This window comes from Canis aureus, chromosome 16 (assembly GCF_053574225.1).
Source record: "Canis aureus isolate CA01 chromosome 16, VMU_Caureus_v.1.0, whole genome shotgun sequence".
Taxonomy (NCBI): domain Eukaryota; kingdom Metazoa; phylum Chordata; class Mammalia; order Carnivora; family Canidae; genus Canis; species Canis aureus.
Window position 1 is genome coordinate 38,497,161 of NC_135626.1, and position 20,559 is coordinate 38,517,719.

At 38.3% G+C, this 20,559-nt stretch overlaps 2 protein-coding genes across 3 annotated transcripts in view; one reads left to right on the top strand and one right to left on the bottom strand.

Annotated features, from left to right (window-relative positions):
- IKZF3 (IKAROS family zinc finger 3) overlaps positions 1–20,559 on the bottom strand; it is a 91,552-nt gene that overhangs the window by 55,932 nt on the left and 15,061 nt on the right. For both annotated transcript variants that reach the window (XM_077853092.1, XM_077853091.1), the window contains exons 2-3: positions 9,680–9,733; positions 7,414–7,515 (exon numbers count right to left, since the gene is read on the bottom strand). In XM_077853092.1, coding sequence (XP_077709218.1) covers positions 7,414–7,515; positions 9,680–9,733 — 156 coding nt within the window. The remainder of the gene's footprint in view (positions 1–7,413; positions 7,516–9,679; positions 9,734–20,559) is intronic.
- The window catches only part of ZPBP2 (zona pellucida binding protein 2), a 46,024-nt gene continuing 26,374 nt past the window's right edge, over positions 910–20,559 (top strand). The window contains exon 1 of the mRNA XM_077853096.1: positions 910–930. The gene's annotated coding sequence lies outside the window, so the exon portion shown is untranslated. The remainder of the gene's footprint in view (positions 931–20,559) is intronic.

Below are 20,559 nucleotides of genomic sequence, written 5' to 3' on the forward strand. Positions count from 1 at the left end.
TAATAGTGACTAACTTAGGGGGAGTATATTTGGTTTTGAATTCTACAGAGAAGAAGAGCATGTTTGGGTTGATACTCAACCCACAGCTAACTATGCAATAATCAGATGGCTATACATGATCCAGATACACAGCAGCGTGGTGGACTAGATGAAAGCCACTGTAGGTTCTATTTACCCTGAGAAGAGGAATATCCGATTCCATCTATAAATGCCAGTGGAACACCCAGATTTAACAGTTGATATATTTTGTATGTAAGCTATGTGGGGGCAGCCCTGGTGGCGCAGCGGTTTAGCGCCGCCTGCAGCCTGGGGTGTGATCCTGGAGATCCGGGATCGAGTCCCACATCAGGCTTGTTGCGTGGAGCCTGCTTCTCCTTCTGCCTGTGTCTCTGCCCCTCTCTCTGTCTCTATGAATAAATAAATAAAAATTCTAAAAAAAAAAAAAAAAAAAAAAAAAGCTATGTGGGACTGGCTTTATGATAACAGACATATTTACTCCTTAAATATGCCAGTTATCCAGGTCATGATAACTGGTTTAAGGGGGTGTTCTAAGAATGTGCATATTGGACATGGTATGGTGAAGTTAGTAAAGCCACAGGAGGAGATAAGAACAAAAATTGGAAGGAAGAAATTTTTTATATTCATGAGACCCATAGAGGGGGTATTGCCACATGCCACACAGGGCCACAGGGGAAAGCACCAGTGTCAGTCGGGAGGCAGAAAAGAGCAGTGAAGGAAATCCTCCTAGGCCAGAGTTTTTATTGGAGTTTCTGAGAAAAGGCAAGGCAGGCAGAGTAAACAGTTTAGGATTGGTTGGTTTGAATAATCCTGACAGATTCTAGAACACAGAATGGTCTCTAGTTATCTGATATACTTGGCTGTGGGATGATTTGGAGCAGAGGAAATATTACCTTGGTGTATGAGAATTAGGTAAGGAGATGGTTGGGAGGCACAGGTTCTGGACTGGTTGGTTTGTGTATGAAAAGAATGATCCTGGCTAACTCCTCTGCTATCTATAAGAATTGGCTATCCCTGGGAAAAGCAGGCTTTCCCTGGGTCTGTAAGGACCCCAAATATCAAAGCGTCCAAGATACAGAAAGACAGTACAGTTAATAAAACTGGTCCTGTGATGAGTGGATGCCAAAGAGACAAATACAGAATCTAAGAAAACAAAGTCAGAACAGGGAACCCCTTTGGCATGGGCATGCCATGTAATCTTCCTGCTGCAAAATCAAGCAACAGTAAAAGAAACCAGATGAATCTGCTATTTTACCCTCCCCTCTTGGGTCTTAGAGATGCTAATAAAAACATTAGGTAATTAACAAGAAAATGAGGAGGGGCAGAAGGGAGAGTCAAGGGACTTGTCCCAGCAAGGTGGAAAATTGTAAATGGTTATTAAGAAAAAAAAAGAATAAAGGGAACACTGGTAAGGCCAAAACAAAGAAGAAAAAAGAAAGGGGGAGAGTCAAAGGACTCATCGGACTGAAAATCTTTAGATTGTTATAAAGAAACAGAATAAAGAAACAGACATTGAGGGGTTTGAAACAAAGGTCTTAAGACAGCACTATGCAAGGTTGGGTGGACCAAAGGGACTTTCTCCATTAAAGGGCCCCAAACAAGTTTGCTCTATTGCTCCAGAGTAAAGGAACTTACAAAGCCAGAAGGCAAAGATTATAAACAGAAACTTGATCTGAAATCAGCTAGGGCAATAGTCGGGCAGATTAATCTTTGTCATGACAAAAGAACAGGGCTCAGCCTCTCACTAGGGACCAAAGCCTTATGCACATGAAAGGGTGAAATGGTCAGGGGGCACAGAAGTTTCTGGGACACCCCACACCCCAACATGGGAGCCTCACTCACTGTAGTAACCAAAACTTGTTAGTGAAGCCCTACAGGGGGCTTCAATTTGACTGAGAGAATACAGAAATGTTTATAAGGGTTGACAGGATTAAGGTGGAGGCTTAGATGGAAAGGAACGTTTAAATAAGCTATTTGTGAATAAATTGTGTCTCCTTCACCTGAAACTGTTATGAGAATGGATATTATGTCTGACTGGGGAACTTCTCCCTCACCTCATTTTATAAAACCAAAACTTGTTGATAGGTCACAGTTAGGAATGGAAGGGTTGAAGGATTAAGGTAAAAGTCTGAAAGAAAGCTGGTATGTCTGAAGTGGCTGCATCTCTTTTATTTGAATGTATTATGGGCATGGACATTGTCTGTGACTGGGTATTAATTGTTTCTGTAAAACAGAAAGCATGTAAATCTGTCCTATTAATTGGACATGCTGAATGGGGATGGATAAGATTGCCCCAGTCCACAGTGTAAATGAGAAGTGGCAGTGCTAATGGGAACAGTTTCTGTGTGGTAGCTCTATGTGGAGCATAGATTGAAGTTTATGGCAAAAGCCTGTGACTGCTTCCCATCAACAACTATTGGGATTATGGAAAGGAGATTTCCATTTGAGAAGCAATTAGTAGCCTGCTATTGGATATTAATTGAAACTGCCCCTATGACTGCAGTACAAAAGCAATCTTAACATCTAAAATGCCCATGTCTTAGGTAATGTCACAGAAATGCTTAAGGTTTCTGGGAGGGCAATGCCCAGGAGAGTTCCATACTAAGACGGAAATGGTTTATACAGGATTATGCTACCTGAGGAATGCAAGCAGGAGGTACTCACAAGCAGTGAGCCTCTTTTCCTCAGGACTGACTTTGGAATCATATGAGGCTGTATCATTACTTGGACAGTGCCCCAAAAGCAGATCTAGACTGAACAACATAGAGCTGCTTGGTTTATGGGTGGCAATTCCAAGGTAAACGAACAATATCCTGTTTGGAGGACCACCACTCTGACTGAAGATGCAAAAACAAATGAACTCAGTAGATGAATTTCATGCTGTTTTCCTAGTAGTGATGGAAGGATGGATCAATGACAAAAGCCTCTATCTACATTTTGGTTTTTACCTAACTCGAGTGATGGCCAGTGGCCTCGCCACAGGGATAGGCAGAAGGAAAACTGGTCTTTTAAAGGGATGCCCATATAGGCCATGACCATACAGAAATCACTAGGGATTTATTTTTAATTTTTATTTATTTATGATAGTCACAGAGAGAGAGAGAGAGAGAGAGAGAGAGAGAGAGAGGCAGAGACACAGGCAGAGGGAGAAGCAGGCTCCATGCAGGGAGCCCGACGTGGGATTCGATCCCGGGTCTCCAGGATCGCGCCCTGGGCCAAAGGCAGGCGCCAAACCGCTGCGCCACCCAGGGATCCCACTAGGGATTTTTAAATAAGATTTTATTTATTTATATTTGACAGAGAGAGAGAGAGAGAGAGAGAGTGTGTGAGCATGTGTACAAAGAGGGGAAGCTGCAGAGGGAGAGGGAGAAGCAGGCTCCCTGCTCAGCAGGGAGCCCAACGTGGGGCTTGATCCTAGGGACCTGGGATCATGACCTGAGCTGTAGGTAGGCACTAAACCCACTGAGCCTCCCAGGTGCCCCCACTATAGGAATTTGAGGGGTACATTAAAGTAAGTATGTCAATGCCCAACAGAATTCCCTTCCGGGTTTGGAAGGTGACTGGAAACAAGTGGAGATCGCAGTGTACTTACTTGAAGTGGCCACCTGGGTCCATGGAAGGAGTAGATATTTGGGGACCATAGCAATACAGAGGACTGAATCTGGACATACTCCTTTTGCACCCTCTGAGGCTCAAAATGCCAACAAGAACTGTTCTATCTGCCAACAAGAGAGACAGAGGCTACCTATGGCTATGGGGAAAATTCCTCAGAGGGACAGCCCCACACATAGCTGGTAAGTAAATGATATTGAACTGGTGCCAGTAGCTGGGTGAGGGGTGCTACAAATGTGTTTCGACAGAATAGACACTGACTCTGGACTGTGCATTGCTTACTTGGTGGTAAATGCAAATGGTAAGAGAACCAAAAAAACAAAACAAAACAAAAAACAAACAAAGCAAACAAAAAACAAACAAAACAAAACAAAACCCCCAAAACACAACAACAAAAACAAGTTTGGAAGATATTGCACCAATTTCTTCAGGACAAGAAACTTTACAGCCCATAAAGTCAAATGGGCAGAGAGATATTGTCCTCAGAAGAACAGTTTCATAGAGATTTGGAATAGGCAACTTAACACTGGTTGTTTAAAAGAGGGGAACTTGTAGGCAGGAAGGGCTGTTATACATATATTTAAGAATGTGCGCTCACACTCAGCATGAGCAGGGATAAGGGAGTGTCCTCATTGACAGATTCCTGTTTTTCTGGTGGATCTGGGGAAGAAGAATGGGGGAGGACGCTATTAACTTTTTCTGTAGGGGGAAAATATTGGTATGACTATAATTCTTCCCAAGAGAAGACACTAGTTTGATGACAATACTATTTTTCTTTCCCTCAACTTTTCTTTTTTCTTTATCACTTCAACTTTCTCTTTCCTACTTGATGCAGTAGTCATGGGACTAGTGCTTCAACAAGTGCTGGAAACAGACATGATCCCTAGACAAGAAATGTAACAATAGTTTTATTTATTTATTTATTTTAAGATTTTATTTATTTATTCATGAGAGACACAGAGAGAGAGAGAGAAAGAGGCAGAGACAGGCTGAGGGAGAAGCAGGCTCCATGCAGGGAGCCCAACAGGGGACTCTATTCTGGGTCTCCAGGATCACACCCTGGGCTGAAGGTGGCGCTAAACTGCTGAGCCACCCAGGCTGCCCAGTAACTATAGTTTTAAACCTTTATGTCAGAATTTTTAAAGGTTTGATAGGGCAGGTTGTGCCTTCACTCCATTTCCCCAACTGGAGTTAACAGTGAATGAAGCTCTATTGTTAGTGGCAAAAAGAGCCTGCTGGTTCTGTACCTAAGTAACTCTACTCTATAGGATCAGGAGTGGATTGATGGGAAGGCACTTGCTCGACTAGTATTGTTGCTTGCAATCTAGACCAGCATAGTAGTTTGTTTGTTTTTAAAGATTTTATTTATTTATTCATAAGAGACACAGAGAGAGGCAGAGACATAGGCAGACTACATTCAGGGAGCCCGACATGGGACTCGATCCCAGGTCTCCAGGATCATGCCCTGGGCTGAAGGTGGTGCTAAACCGCTGAGCCACCCAGGCTGCCTAGTTTGTTTGTTTTTAAAGATTTTTTATTTATTCATGAGAGACACAGAGAGAGAGAGGCAGAGACATAGGCAGAAGCAGGCTTCCTGCGGGGAGCCCGAAGTGGGACTCAATCCCAGGACCCCGGGATCACGACCTGAGCCAAAAACAGACACTCAACCACTGAGCCATCCATCCTCTAGACCAGCACAGTAGTTTAACCTAATGTTCCTTCCAAAAGTGCAAAGGTTCAGGTAGAAATGAAAAGAAAGAATGGTAGCTGAGGGTAAAGAAATGAATCAATGGGTTATATAATGAAGGAAATTCAGTATTATACTAAAATCTCAAGAAAGGCTCAGAGCAAGAGAATAATAAATATTGCCTCTCAGCTCAATTATACTAGATGCTGAAAAGGTGAAGCCATATATTGCTGAGACCACTCCTGCTTTTGGAACCTGACAAAATCAAAACCTGCAAGCTTGAATGGCCTCACCCTGGGAAACATTTTCATATGATATGGTGATGGACTGGAATAATTATTAATGACTGACTGTGACTGTAGTAATGTGCCAGTATCTTGATTTTTTTTATTTTTTATTTTGTTTTTTGTTTTTTTTTTATTTTTTTAAAATATTTTATTTATTTATTTAAAGCCTGTGAGTGGGTGGGGGGTGGTGTTGAAGGAGAGGGAGGGACAGAATCTCAAGAAGACTCCTCATTGAGCATGGAGCCAGACACAGAGCTCGATGAGGGGTTGGGCTCGATCTCATTACCCTGATATCACGACCTGAGCCGAAATCAAGAGTCAGATGCTTAATCAACTGAGACACCCAAGTGCCCCACCAGTATCTTGACTTTTATAATTCTTGTGCTATAAGAGATTCATGGTCAAAGATCAGTGGGTGGCCTATGGTAAAGTACAAAAATATATTTGGTCCTTGTCCTAGGTTCCTGGCACAAGAATTCCCAAAACTCTTGAATTTCCTGAGTGATAGGAGTATCTTTTGTTATTTATAACAAGCTCCTTTCAATCATGGCTAAATTTATGCTAATGAGGTGACTTAGGGTAAGGCCCCTAGGTAACCTCAGGATGGAATGGTCACCAGAAAGACAAAGTGATGGGGGGGGGGTGACTAAAGATTGATCTCTATAAAAACTCTTGGATAATGAGATTCAGAGTTTCTGGGTTGGTGAACACATCAAGATGATGGCAGGGGGATCCCTGGGTGGCGCAGCGGTTTGGCGCCTGCCTTTGGCCCAGGGCGCGATCCTGGAGACCCGGGATCGAATCCCACGTCGGGCTCCCGGTGCATGGAGCCTGCTTCTCCTTCTGCCTATGTCTCTGCCTCTCTCTCTCTCTCTCTCTCTCTCTGTGTGACTATCATAAATAAATAAAAATTAAAAAAAAAAAAAAAAGATGATGGCAGGGTGGTGTGCCCAAAGAGGGCATGGAAGCTCCATGCCCTCCCACCCTATACCCTGCCCTATGCATCTCTTCCATGTGACTGTTCTTGAGCTCTATCCTTTGTAATAAACTACTAATAGTAAAGTAAAGTGCTTTCCTAGATTCTGGGAGTCATTCTAGCAACTTGTCAAAACTGAGGGGAGGGGTTGTGAAAAACTCTGCATTGTAGCCAAGCTGGACAAAAGTGCAGGTGACATGGAGACCTGGTAGTTTCAACTGGTGTCTAAAGATTTTATTCATTGATTCATGAGAGACACACAGAGAGAGGCAGAGACATAGGCAGAGGGAGAGGCAGGCTCCCTATGGGGAGCCTGATGTGGGACTCAATCTCAGTACTCTGGGATCACTCCCTGAGCTGAAGGCTCAACCACTGAGCCACTCAGGTGCCCACTCAACTGATGTCTAAAGTTAAGGCAGTCTTGTGGGACTGAGCCCTTAACCTGTGGGTTCTGTGCTAACTCCAGGAGTTAGTATGAGAATTGAATTGAATTGTTGGATGCCCACTTACTGTCTGAAGAATTGGAGAATTGGTTGTTGGTGGGGAAATACTCCATAATGAACAGTTATTATTTTTATAATGAAAAAGAGTCAAATAAACATTTTAAAAATGAAGTGGTATAACTTAAACACTGAATAAACACCTTATATTCTCAAAGTTTGCTGATATCCTTCAGCAAATTTTTAAATATTAATGTTTGTAAAATGAACAAAACTTAATTATTCCCAACTCAACCCACAAATGCAAGCTTTTCTTGGAGAGTTCCTGATTTCTTCCATATATTAAGCTTCAACCATATCTATAACCATTTTTAGTCGGTCGCAGTGGCTTACCTCCTAGATCTTCATCTTCATTGGTTGGGCCTTCTGCACTGTCCACATTTTCTGTTTCATGTGGTTTGGTTAAGTCGTAGTCATTCAAAATCACTGGACATTCTAGGAGATAAAAAGAATTTTAATCATACAGGCCAGTTTTAAAGGATTTTTATAAACATGTATTAAGTAGACTTCCATTTCAGCATAATCTCTTCATGATAGACAGTGCCCCTTTCATACATACTCCAAGTGGAATACATGTGAAAACTCCTGAGATTCAGAAATATGCCCAGGGTACACCAGAGTTAAAATGCATTCATGTTCCTTCCTGACAGGAATACTCTCTCCTTTGGTATGTCTCACAACATTCAGTAGGATGCTATCGCTATTTATTTATTTGTTTGTTTATTTATTTATTCATTTAAATACTTTATTTATTCATGAAAGACAGAGAGAGAGAGAGGCAGAGGGAGAAGCAGGCTCCACACAGGGAGCCTGATGCAGGACTCGATCCCGGGACTCCAGGGCCATGTTCTGGGCCAAAGGCAGGTGCTCAACCACTGAGCCACCCAGGCTTCCCACTATTGCTATTTATGACCAAGAAGCATTTATGTAGTGATGAGAAATACTGAGATAAAAAATACCGGCATAAAAAAAAAAAATACCGGCATAACCCAATTTAGGAAATATGTTTTCCTGAGAGAAAACCCATAAGCAACTGTATATGAAATCCTATTTTCCTTTTCTGTTCACATTATAAATGTGATTCTGTGGAAGACATATTGGCCCTCGAGTTCCTTTATTTCTTTGGACATTTACTAAATGCTAACAAGGCTACAGATATGAGTAAGTCATAATTCCTGTCCTCAAGGAGCTTATAATTTGCAGATGTAGATAAGTCTGAATGCAAGACATTACAGGTCTATAATGTAGACTCAGACAAAGTATTACAGGAGCAGGAATTCATTTGTGAAAGAGAGCAGATATAATAAAAGCATGCTTAAATAAACAGCAAACTTATTAAAAAATTAAGTCTAAAAGAAATATACTTTTGTATATTTGTATATTATATAAATACTGATAATATTAGATGTTAGAAGAAAAGGAACAATGTAGCAGGTATTATTTCATGTACAAGCATGTAGCTTAAAAAGATGTTAACAAAACAAATCAACTAAAAACTTATTTACTTTGTATCAAACTGATTATGTCCTTCCTAATGTTTAATAAAATATTACTGAGTAGCTACTACATACAAAAAATAGTCAAAGATATTGAATCCTGTGGCATTTAAGCTAGGTAAAGTAGGAGAAGTGACTAGAAACTCTGCAGTGGCATTCCTTCCAGCTGCATCCATGACTGAACACATGGAGCAGGACTTTTGCTGGAATGCAGGAATAAAATGGAAATATATTTCACAAAATCCATGATGAAAAGGTGCTAAAAACATGGTTATTGTGGACTCATGTTTTGATTTATAAACAGGTTAAATTTCTCATTTCTACATATTGTAACATATACTCTATGAACTCTAAGACACTATTCTAAATAGTAGCTCACTTTTCTCAAGCTCAATATGACTAAAATAAAGTGCACACCTAAACAACTAACATGATGTACAGGTTCAATTAAAATATAAGGTTACAATCAACAATAACAAAAAGGTACCTAAGTGATAAATTTTGTAATATAGCATAAATTTTGATCCAAAGGGAGTTAATCCAGAAAACACAGAAGTTATTTCTAAGAAATCTGAAATGTTTATAGTTTATTCTAGAGCAGGAATCTGCAAACCATGGCCTGAGAGCCAAAACTAGCCATGGCTTGTTTCTGTATGGGCCCAGGTAGTAGGAGTGGTTTTTACATTTTCAAAGGATTGTTTAAAAAGGAATATACAACAGAGACCATATATGGCCCACAAAGTCTAAAAATTTACTTATCTTGCCCTTCACACACAAAAATTTGTTGACCACTATCTACAGCACAAGTTGATAAAACATAAGCTACTACATTGTTCAACAAGAACTGTCTTTATTTAAACCAGTAAGTTAAAAACAAATTTTTAAGGGAAAAAACCACAGTGATCAAAATTAGGTGGGGTGTGATTTGGCCCTATGATGCCGAAGAATTTATATAATTGAAATGGACAAGTTGTTTTTATATCAGAAAGACTACATTTTTTTCTAACACATTTCTATAGCATTTTTACTGTGATCAGAATATTATTCTTCCTTTGGTTATTTCAGTAAAGGTATATTTCTAGGGAGGAAAGACCTGATGTTACCTGTGGGCATAGACTCTTCCTGACTGCTTTTCAGTTCCACATTTGGTTTTATATCTGAAAAGAAAAGGATTATAAATATTAGCTACTTAGAGTAAATTTTTTTCAGATTTGGAGCATTCTAAATTTAATAAGGATACCATTTTGGGAGCTTTAGCAGATTTCCTCTTCAGAGCCGGGCTGTTCTTTACCTTTATCCTCCCTTTTTTAGGAGGATAAAAGGAATTATCTACACAGTAATTGTATTTTAGAGATTAAGAGGAAAACATTAGTACTTTGTACTTAACATTTCTAGTACTTTTCATTTCATATCATGTCTCTTCAGCCAAAAGAGCTTCCATTAGCATTTTTTTAAAAGATTTTATTTATTTACTCATGAGACACACACAGAGAAAGGCAGAGACATAGGAAGCGGGAGGAGAAGCAGGCTCCATGCAGAGTGTCCGATGTGGCCCAGGGACTCTGGGATCACGCCCTGAGCCAAAGGCAGATGCTCAACTGCTGAGCCACCCAGGCATCCCTCCATTAGCATTTCGAGTAATGCAACTATGTGAGTGATAATTTTTCCTAGTTTTCGTTATTTGTAAATATCTTTATGCCTTCAATTTTAAAGATTTTTATTTATTTATTTGAGAGTGAGAGAGAGAGAGACAATGAGTGAGTGGGGGAAGGGGGTTAAGGTGGAGGGAGAGGGGCAAGCAGACTCCATACTGAGTGTGGAGCCCAAAGCAGAGCTCAATCTTAGAACCTTGAGATCATGATCTGAGCTGAAATGAAGAGTTGGACACTCAACCAACTGAGCCACCCAGGCAACCATCCTGCCCCTTTTGAAAGATTTTAATTTAATTTTGCCTTCAATTTTATTTATTTATTTATTGATTGATTGATTATTTTATTTTTTTGGTATATATTTTTTTATTGGAGTTCGATATGCCAACATACAGCATAACACCCTGCCTTTAATTTTAAAGGATATTTTTACCTGATACAGAATTCTGGGTTGACAGTTTTCTTCCAGAACTTTAAAGATAGCATTCTACTACCTTCAAGGCTCTATTGTTTCTGATAAGAAATCGGTGATATTTGTATTATTGTTTTCCCACACATAATGTATTCTTTTTCTCTGAATGCTTTCAAGATTTTCTCTTTATCTTTGGTTTTCAGTAGTTTGACTATGATATATCTAGGCGTGATTTTATTTGAACTTATCCCACTTGGGATTGCTGAACTTCTGTAAATTTATATTTTTCACTAAACTTGAAATTTTCAGCCATTATTTCTTCAAATACTTTTTCTCCTCCATCTTCTTGCTCCTTTCCTTCTAGAACTTCAACTGCACATATGTTAGACTTTTTAATATTTTCCCACAATTCCCAGGCTCTGTTCTCCCCCTGCCCCAATGTTTCTTCTTCCTCTGTGTTGTTAGATTGAATAGTTTCACTGATATATCTTCAAGTGCATTCACCTTCTTCTGTCATCTTAATTTGTTAAGTTTATCCAGTGAGTTTTCTATTTCAGGTATTATAATTTTTAGTTCTAGAATTTCCATTTTGTTCTTTTGTCATAGTTTTTCTGTCAAGATTTCCTATTTGTTGATTCATTACAAGCATACTTTCCCTTCTGATTCCAATATCTATGTCATCCTGGGGTTAGCCACCATTGATTCTCTTTTATCTTGAGTATGGGTCACATTTTCCTGCTTCTTCAAATGACTTAATAATTTTGGAGTGTACCTTGGACATTATAAATGATATGTTACAGAAATTCTGGATTCTGTTATGTTCCTCTGAAGAGTATAGAAATTTTGTTTCTTTTTAAAGCATGCAGTTAACTTGCCTAGACTCAAACTTGAATTCTGTATCACTGTAGTGAGCAGCAACTAGGGTAACCAAATGTCCCAGCATGACTGAAACTGAGGGTTTTTCCAGATCAGAGAACTTTTCTAGTTCCAGGGAAATTGGGACAAGTTGGTCTCTTGAAGAGGCATAAATCTCTGTTCAATATTTTAGTCTCAGGTTGGCTGCTCAGAGCATGACCCATATATGTGTGGTTCAAGGATCAGCTAGAGATCTGGATCAGCCAGGGAATTTATGATAAAAAAAAAAGCCCTCTCTTCTTTTTTCATACCAAGATTTCCCTCTTTACTTCCCAGCCTGCTTCAGATACTATGGCTTTTTAAGCCAGTGTAACTGTGGATTATCTACTCAAGTTTTGGTCACCTTGAGGCCAAAATTGGTGCCTACCCGTGGGTTAAAACAAATATAAAAACAAGTTGGTTTTTACATTTTCCAATGCTTTCAGGTAATAGATTTTTTTCATATTTTGTCCAGAATCTATCATTGTTATCGGTTCGAAGGCTGGTTCAGTAGGAGGTACCCCTCTATTGCCAGAAAATCTTCTTTGTTCTTTTTTTTTTAAGATTTATTTATTTATGATAGACATAGAGAGAGAGAGACAGAGAGACAGAGAGACAGAGACACAGGAGGAGGGAGAAGCAGGCTCCATGCTGGGAGCCCGACGTGGGACTCGATCCGGGGACTCGATCCAGGGACTCGATCCAGGGACTCCAGGATCGCGCCCTGGGCCAAAGGCAGGCGCTAAACCACTGAGCCACCCAGGGATCCTCTTCTTTGTTCTTTATTTTAATGAAGATCAGGGGATCCCTTGGTGGCTCAGCGGTTCAGCACCTGCCTTTGGACCAGGGTGTGATCCTGGAGTCCCAGGATCGAGTCCCGTGTCAGGCTTCTGGCATGGAGGTCCCAGGGATCGAGTCCCGTGTCAGGCTTCTCCCTCTGCCGGTGTCTCTGCCTCTCTCTCTCTCTCTATGTCTATCATGAATAAATAAATAAAATCTTTAAAAAAAAAACTCAGATTTGGTAAGTTTAAAAAAAAATAATGAAGATCATATACCCAAAACTGTTCAAAACAGTACTAATTTCAAATATTCAATACCATTATCTAGTCACGTTTCAATTTTTGTTTTGTAAAATAGAGTCACTACATTTATATTCTGTTCTAATTTTAAAATTTTAATGTATTATCCATTAGATGATGGCAGCAAAGTATGTTTTTAAAATAAGCAAAGGGGCCCCCTGGCATAGGGTGTCAAAACCCAAGATAGCTGAGAATAAATCTATACAAGGAAGGGAGGCAACCCAGGGCAGGCTGCTGGAGACCAGCCAGCCTGAAGAGTATGACATATGGAGTAGGCAGTATGAATGAGATAAGGAGGAATTCTACATGGAGGGCAGACAACATAGGAAATCAGAGCCTGAGTCAGCTAAAGAGAGCATTCAGGCAGGAGAACTGCCCAACTTGGAATGCTGGAGTCCAAGAGGGATAAAAAGGGTATCCAAGATAAGAGACAGCTTAGCATAAGTCAGAGCCTGAGCATGGTGAATAAGACATCCATGCATAAAGGTGGTCTGGTGTGGGTTTTCCGAGCCTAAATGGGATGAGTAAGGCACTCACATGGGGACAGTGGAGGAAGCTTCCATACATAGGAATGCTCCAGTCTAAAGTGTCAAAATTTGAGTGGGGTAGAGGGCATCGATATACTAGGGACAGCCTTGCATGGAGGTGTCAGAGCCAAAGAAAGCGTAAAGAGTGTCCACATAGCACAGTAGCTATTGTGCAGGATGTCAGAACCCAAATGAGGCACGAAAAGCATTCAGTGCTGAGGAAGGGATGGTAGTGGCAATGGCTGATTGATTACATAAAGGAGAATTCATCAAATAAGTAAATATAACAAGAATAAGAGTCAGATTTTTCTGTCAGAAAAGGGAGTTACAAATGCAAAAAAAAACAAAAACAAAACAAAAAATTCCAAAAAACCCTGTGGTACTGTATTGGAAATGAAGGTACTGGCTTGCACATGTGATTTCTACTTTATATAAACAGATATAAAATACAGATGTAAATATGTATATATGTGTATGTATATATGTATGGATATGTATGGATATACATACATATAGTCCCTAGCCCTGTCCACTGAGAGTCCCTGGGAGCAGTGACACTACAACAACTTCTAGCATCCAGATATTAACTTCTACATATCATTTTCCACTTAAAGAAACCAGGCTCCTTGGAGAAATGGTTGATTCCACAGTTGGGGCAGGAAAAAGTACAAGATGGGTCTGGAACATTCACGAAGCAAGAAAGTGTGCACAGAATGAAGAGTATATGTTAAAGGATATAGAAATTATCTTGAAGAGGTTTCCACTGCCAAATCTGAGACAGGGAAGTATCAAAATAATAATGATAGTATGGGATTATAACTCATTAAAAAAAACAAATTCATGAGTCTATGTTGACATTAATAAGTAAATAAACTGAAAGTCAGATGATTAATGGAATATCTATATAGTTTCAAAGTGCTTCTCTCAAAATACTTATCATTACAAACATGAAAAGAGCAGTACATAGTGAAGAACTTGGTAGACACCACTGTAACTGAACAAAGTGATCATCATCAGTAATGGGACAAATGAAAATTATGTGCCATCTGATAATAAAAAGAACACAGCATCACTTCTGTGATATTGCTGCCAAATAAGCATAATATGAATCTAACCATGAGAAAATGAATTCTAATTGAGGGACAGTTGACAAAATAACTGGCTTTGTAATCCTCAAAAGTGTCCAAGTCATGAGAGATTAAGGAACTTTAGAAACTGTTCCAGACTGAAGGAGAGTAAAGAGACTTGACAACTAAACACAATGTGTGATTCTGAGCTGACTCCTCCTGCAGTAGATAACACTGTAGAAACAACTGAGAAATCTGGATGGAGTCTGAGGATTAAATGGTAGTAATATATCAATGTTTATTTCCTGACTTGGACATTGTTTTGTGGTTATCTAGGAGAAATATCCTTTAGCACATTAAAGTACTCAAGGGTGATAAGGCATCATATTAGCAACTTAGTCTCAAAATTTCTGAAAAAAAAATTGTACTGTATCGCAACTTTTCTGTAAGTTTGATAGTGTTTTTAAAAAGCTAAATGTGAAACTTTTAACTGCACACTAAAGGGATTCTTAACAGGAAAAAAAGAAAACTAGCTCAAAGGTTTCACATAAACAACCTTCATGTGAAAATATCTTTTAGTTACTACAAAGCAAGATGGCTTTTGATTTGGTGACCTAAAGGAAAAAGGTCCCAGCCCCCTGAACCTTTTAAACCCTCTGACAATGACATTTAAATAGCTCTCAATATTCTTTCAAGCAACCTTTGTGTGTTGTAGAGAACATCAGAAACAATTTAGCACAGTTTCTAAGAGAAAACGGAGATTAGTGTTCAGAACTTAAAGGAGATATTAAAACCATCTATGATCAGGCTACATGGAGGAGCTCCTAATATATATATATAAAACACAAGACAGAAGAGATTGAAATACATTTTTTCCACCTAAACTTAAAGGTCCTCGTAAAAACATGAAACCCAGTAGTGGATAGAGAGTGAAGGAATTTCAGAGAGACCAGAAACCTGTTAAATATTTCTAAGTACAGTAAAAACTTTTCAGTTTTTAATGGATCATTTTGTAATTAATTTCTTTAACTTCAGTCAAAAAAAAACCCTCAAAAATGTTCCATTTGATGGGGTCTTTGTAATATACTGGCAGACAATATAGCTTTAAATATTTTCCAAAAGAATGCTCTAGAAAGCTAAGAATGAAGGGTCCCTATATTGCTTTTGAAATAGTTTCCTATACTTATGTTTATACATAACTAGTGCTAATGATGGAAGAATTCCAAAGTGGGTTAATTTTAAGTATAAATCTCCTCTATTTTCTACATCCCTTCTGTTACTTGAATAGGTAAATCATACTCTTGCCTCAAGACCTTTGCATTTTCCTTCCCTTCTGACCAGAATGCTCTTTCCCCAGATCACCATGTGGCTCACTTCCTCTCTCATTCAGACGTGTGTTCAAAAGTCACCTTACCAAACAAGCTTTACCTAACTACCCCATATAAAACATCATCTTCTGTGGGTAGGTGAAACAAGTGATGGGGATTAAAGAATACTCTTATCGTGATAAGCACTGAGCAATGTGTAAAATTGTTGAATCACTACACTGTACACCTGAAACTAATATAATACTATATGATAACTCAAGTGGAATTAAAATTAAAAACTTAACTAAAAATTAAAAAAAAATTAAATGTCATCCTCCATTGTCACTTTCTTTTCTCTTACCCTGCTTTATTTCTCTTCATAAAATCTCTTCATTGTCACTACCTGACATATATACACATACATTTTTGGGGGTGGGGGGGCAGAGAGACAGGGAGAGAGAGAATCCCATGCAGGCTCCACACCCAGCACAGAGCCCAAGGAGGGCCTTGATGTTAAAATTCTGAGATAAGGACCTTAGCTGAAACCAAGAGTAAGACACATAATCGACTGAGCCACCCAGACACCCCATTGTCTGTATTTTTTATTGCTATTTTGCTGTATCTTCAGATCCCAAAATAGTGCTCACTCATGATGGACACTCAAAAAATACTTATTGAATGAACACATGAATTTTTACATCGATCTAGATCAAGGTTCTGTGAAATGTAACTTACCACCTGTTTCTGTATGGCATGTGAAATAAGAATAGTTTTTACATTTTTTCCCTCCTCTGCTGGTTTTTACATTTTTTTAATACATAAAAAAATTAGAATACTATTTTGTATCACTTGAAAATATATGAAATTCAAATTTCAGTATCCAAAAATAAAGTGTTATTGGAATACAGCCAAACTTCTTCATTTATGTGTTGTCTATAGCTGCTTCTATATTCCAGTGGCAGAGTCAAACAGTTGTAACAGAGACTATATGATTTACAAAGCCTAAAACAGTCACTATCTGTCTGGTCCTTTACATAAAAAGTTTGCCAAGCCCTGCTCTAGATCTGTTACTAATACTAATACTGTATTGTCCAATACAGTAGCCACTAGCCATGTATGGCAATTTAACTTTAAATGTAAATTAATTAAAATTAAAAATTTAGTTTCTCAATCATACCTGCCACATTTCAAGTATGCAATAGAACATGTAGCTAGTGGTTACCTAATTGGCCAACACAGATAAGGAACATTTCTTTTTTTTTTTTTAAAGATCTATTTTTTTTTTTTATTTATTTATGATAGACAGAGAGAGAAAGGCAGAGACACAGGCAGAGGGAGAAGCAGGCTCCATGCAGGGAGCCTGATGTAGGACTCGATTCCCGGATCCAGGATCACAGTCCCGGGCAGGAGGCAGGCGCTAAACCACTGAGCCACCCAGGAATCCCGATAAGGAACATTTCTATCATCACAGAATGTTTTTTTGAACAGCACTGCTCTAGATTTTAGGATATCTTGCTGTTGCTGGGATACCACTGAAAAGTTATTTCTTTAAAACAAACATTAAAACTCTGGATCAGGAAAAAAGACGTAAATCAAACTAAATATAAAAATTAAATATCAAGCAAAATTTTAAAGGTATCATACCAGGAAACAACAATAACCATGTTCTACCAATATTTCCAAAATTCTAGCAACTGGAATTTCAAAAAAAGTTGTGGTTTCCAGTAATGCAGTAGTCAAAGATATATAGTATCTACACAGCACCTTTCATACCAATTGAAACATTAATGTGACCTTTTGGAGGGTAAGAAAACAAAAGCAAAACAAAAACAAAACACTGCATGATGCCAAACATCCAGATACAATATCTTTGAAATATGCTTAATGTATGTGTACAAATATATACTTAGCATCATATTACCATTAGGATTTTTTGGTATCATTAGATAAAACTATTCTTATTTCATTTAAAAGCTAAAGTTATGGGCAGCCTGGGGGGCTCAGCGGTTTAGCGCCACATTCAGCCCAGGGTGTGATCCTGGAGACCTGGGATCGAGCCCCACATCGGGCTCTCTGCATGGAGCCTGCTTCTCTCTCTGTCTGTGTCTCTGCCTCTCTGTGTCTCTCATGAATAAATAAATAAAATCATTTTAAAAAGCTAAAATTATAATCTAGCAGAAAACCCTAGCACACACTCTTTTCCTATCATTTGTCTTCTTGCCCTTCCCACAACTAAATAGCCATCTCCTGATATGTTTTAAGTAAATCATTAGTGTTTTCTATTGACACCTTACATCTTAAGTAACAAATCTTATAAAAGGTATAACTATTTATTACTGATATAGCTGACAATGTATTGGACTGGAAAAATTAAAGGTTATTTCTTCTGTAGCTTTCCAAGTACTCCAGAATTTCAAAGCTTTACTAGCAATCTCAAATTGTTTTCTACCAGTATTGAAATCAAGCCTTCATTATATGTCTACTGAGAGATGACAATTTCAAATTTGTTTTTACTCCTTCAGATTCTCTTTTCACTGACAAAGATGCCTTTTAAAACAATTTCACTAGAGTTTTTTATTAAGATACTGATATTTTTCTCAGAAATTCTAGCATTTTATACACTGCTAAATGAAAGGGGGTAGATTACAAATAAAATTTAAACTTGGAAATGGCAGCAGTCTGGTTGAGAGTTCATTAAGTTCATGGGTGAAGGTTTTAACCTCTTAGCTCTAAAATAAATGATCTATGAACAAAACCAAATATTTACATTAGCGAAAATTTGCAACCATATTTTTAACTCAAATGATTATAAATTTGCCTTTATTTTAATACCATTAAGTAATTATCATTCATTTAAAAAATACCAGCTAACAAAATTCTGTTCATAGTTTCAGAAATCAGATTTCTAGCCTCTGTCTGTTTTCCTGGTAGAAAGTATAGGTGCTAAAGGAGAGCAAAATGTTAAATCTTAGAAAAAATCCTAGAGTGAGTTTGCCAGCTGCCAGCGTCATTGGTGCCTGACAGCTGCCAGAAAGCTGTCTCTCAGTGTTGACACTCCTTTTTATCTTCATAATGGTAAACTGACTCTCTTATCTCCATGCTTCTTTTTGTTTTTTTTCCATGCTTCTTTTCAAAAAAATATTTTCTCTTACTTAAATTGTTCACTTTTACCTTTTCACTAAAACCTTTGGAAACTGAGTCACTGACTACAAAAATGTGTTCAACAATCCCAACAGCAACAGTACTTACTATATATGTGAAAGCAGAAGCGTGAGCTACTATTTCTGAAAGGTCTTTCACCAGTTCTCTTAATACTACCATGTATAATCATTCCTGGAATCTTATCACCACAAGAATCTTATCTTACACAACATAATGTGTAATGTATAGTATAATGTATAATGAAAAATGACCTCTATAACCAATGAAATTAGAATATCAGAATTGGAGTGGATATTTTAGCTATCTTATCTTTCTTTCCCCTGAATTTCCTCCAATATTCCCAAACTTGGGTTGCACAACCTCTGCTTAGGCACTTCCAATAATACAGAATGTTATTCTTTTCCATTTCAGAAAAACTCTAGTGGTTAAAAAAGTTCCTCCTTAAAATAGCTGAACTCAAATTTCTTAATGTTTTGATTTCAGGTCCTAGTTCAGCTCTCTGGAAATGTGTAGGATAAGTTCTAATTCAGATGCTACCAATCAGTTCATAGCCATGATGAGAGCTTTCTTCTGAACCTGTTTTATTTGCTTGTGGCTCTCCAAAAATGTGACATCAAGCACTTAGTCCAGTAATGCAAATGACATTTCATATTATCTCATAGCATTTCTGCAAGATAAACAGGTACAGTGGCATATATTATTTTCCCGATTATACAGACAAAATTCATGACACAAAGAAAGACAAAAAATACAAAGTCATGTAATTGTTTTAAGGGTACAACATCAGAGACACATTAAGAAGAGAAGCAGGATTCATGCCTTGAATTACACCTTTGTTTCAAAGAATTTAATGTTTTAAAGTGCTCTTCTATATAGATTATAAATTTTAGAGGAAGGTCAGAACTAAAAAGGATTCAGATCCAATTATTTCAAACACTTCAGTTGACTATGATTGAGGGGAAAGGAAGATATAAAATGAGAGTAATTCCTCTAACCATGAAATACTTCCTTCCTTTCTACCTTGGACTAAAGTAAAGATTAAGAAATATTAATATTACTTCTCTAGGGATGCCAGATCAAATACAGCCCATATCACCACTACAGTTTTTCCTACTTTATTCTTTCTAAATAAAATATCCTATTTTCCCCCCTAGATTAAATATCTAATGAGGAAATTATAGACTGTTGGGCACAGGTCTAAAACAACAAATGCAACATCTAGTGTTATTTTCTTTGAAAGATCAATTATTCTAAAATTGTAGAAAAATAATTTTTTAAAAAGATTTTATTTATTTATTCATGAAAGACCCACAGAGAGAGAGAGAGAGAGAGAGAGAGAGGCAGAGACACAGAGGGAGAAGCGGGCTCCATGCAAGGAACCCGATGCGGGACTCAATCCTGAGACTCCAGGACCATACCCTGGGCCAAAGGCAGACACTCAACCACTGAGCCACCAGGGATCCCTCAAAATAAATATTTTTATTGTACCATGGATATCATGCCACCAAATGAACATGTGGAGAGAAAAGGAAGAATGGGCATTTCATGTTATTGCTACTTCAAAAATATGTGCTAAAGTGCCTGAATCCAACATGTTCCAACTAAGATTTTCATTTTATAAATGTAAAATATCTAGTTTCTGTTATAAAATAACTGGGGTCAAAAACAGAACCATTATTTTGAAGTGGGTAATAAACCTAAATGTGGCGGTGCCTGGGTGGCTCAGTCTGTTAAATGTCTGCTTTCAGTTCAGGTCATGATCCCAGGGTTCTAGGATGGAGCCCCAGAGTCCTGCATCGCACTCCCTGTTCAATGGGGAACCTGCTTCTCCCTCCCCCGCCCTCACCTCATGCTCTCTCGTTCTCTCGCACGCTCTCTCTCTGTCA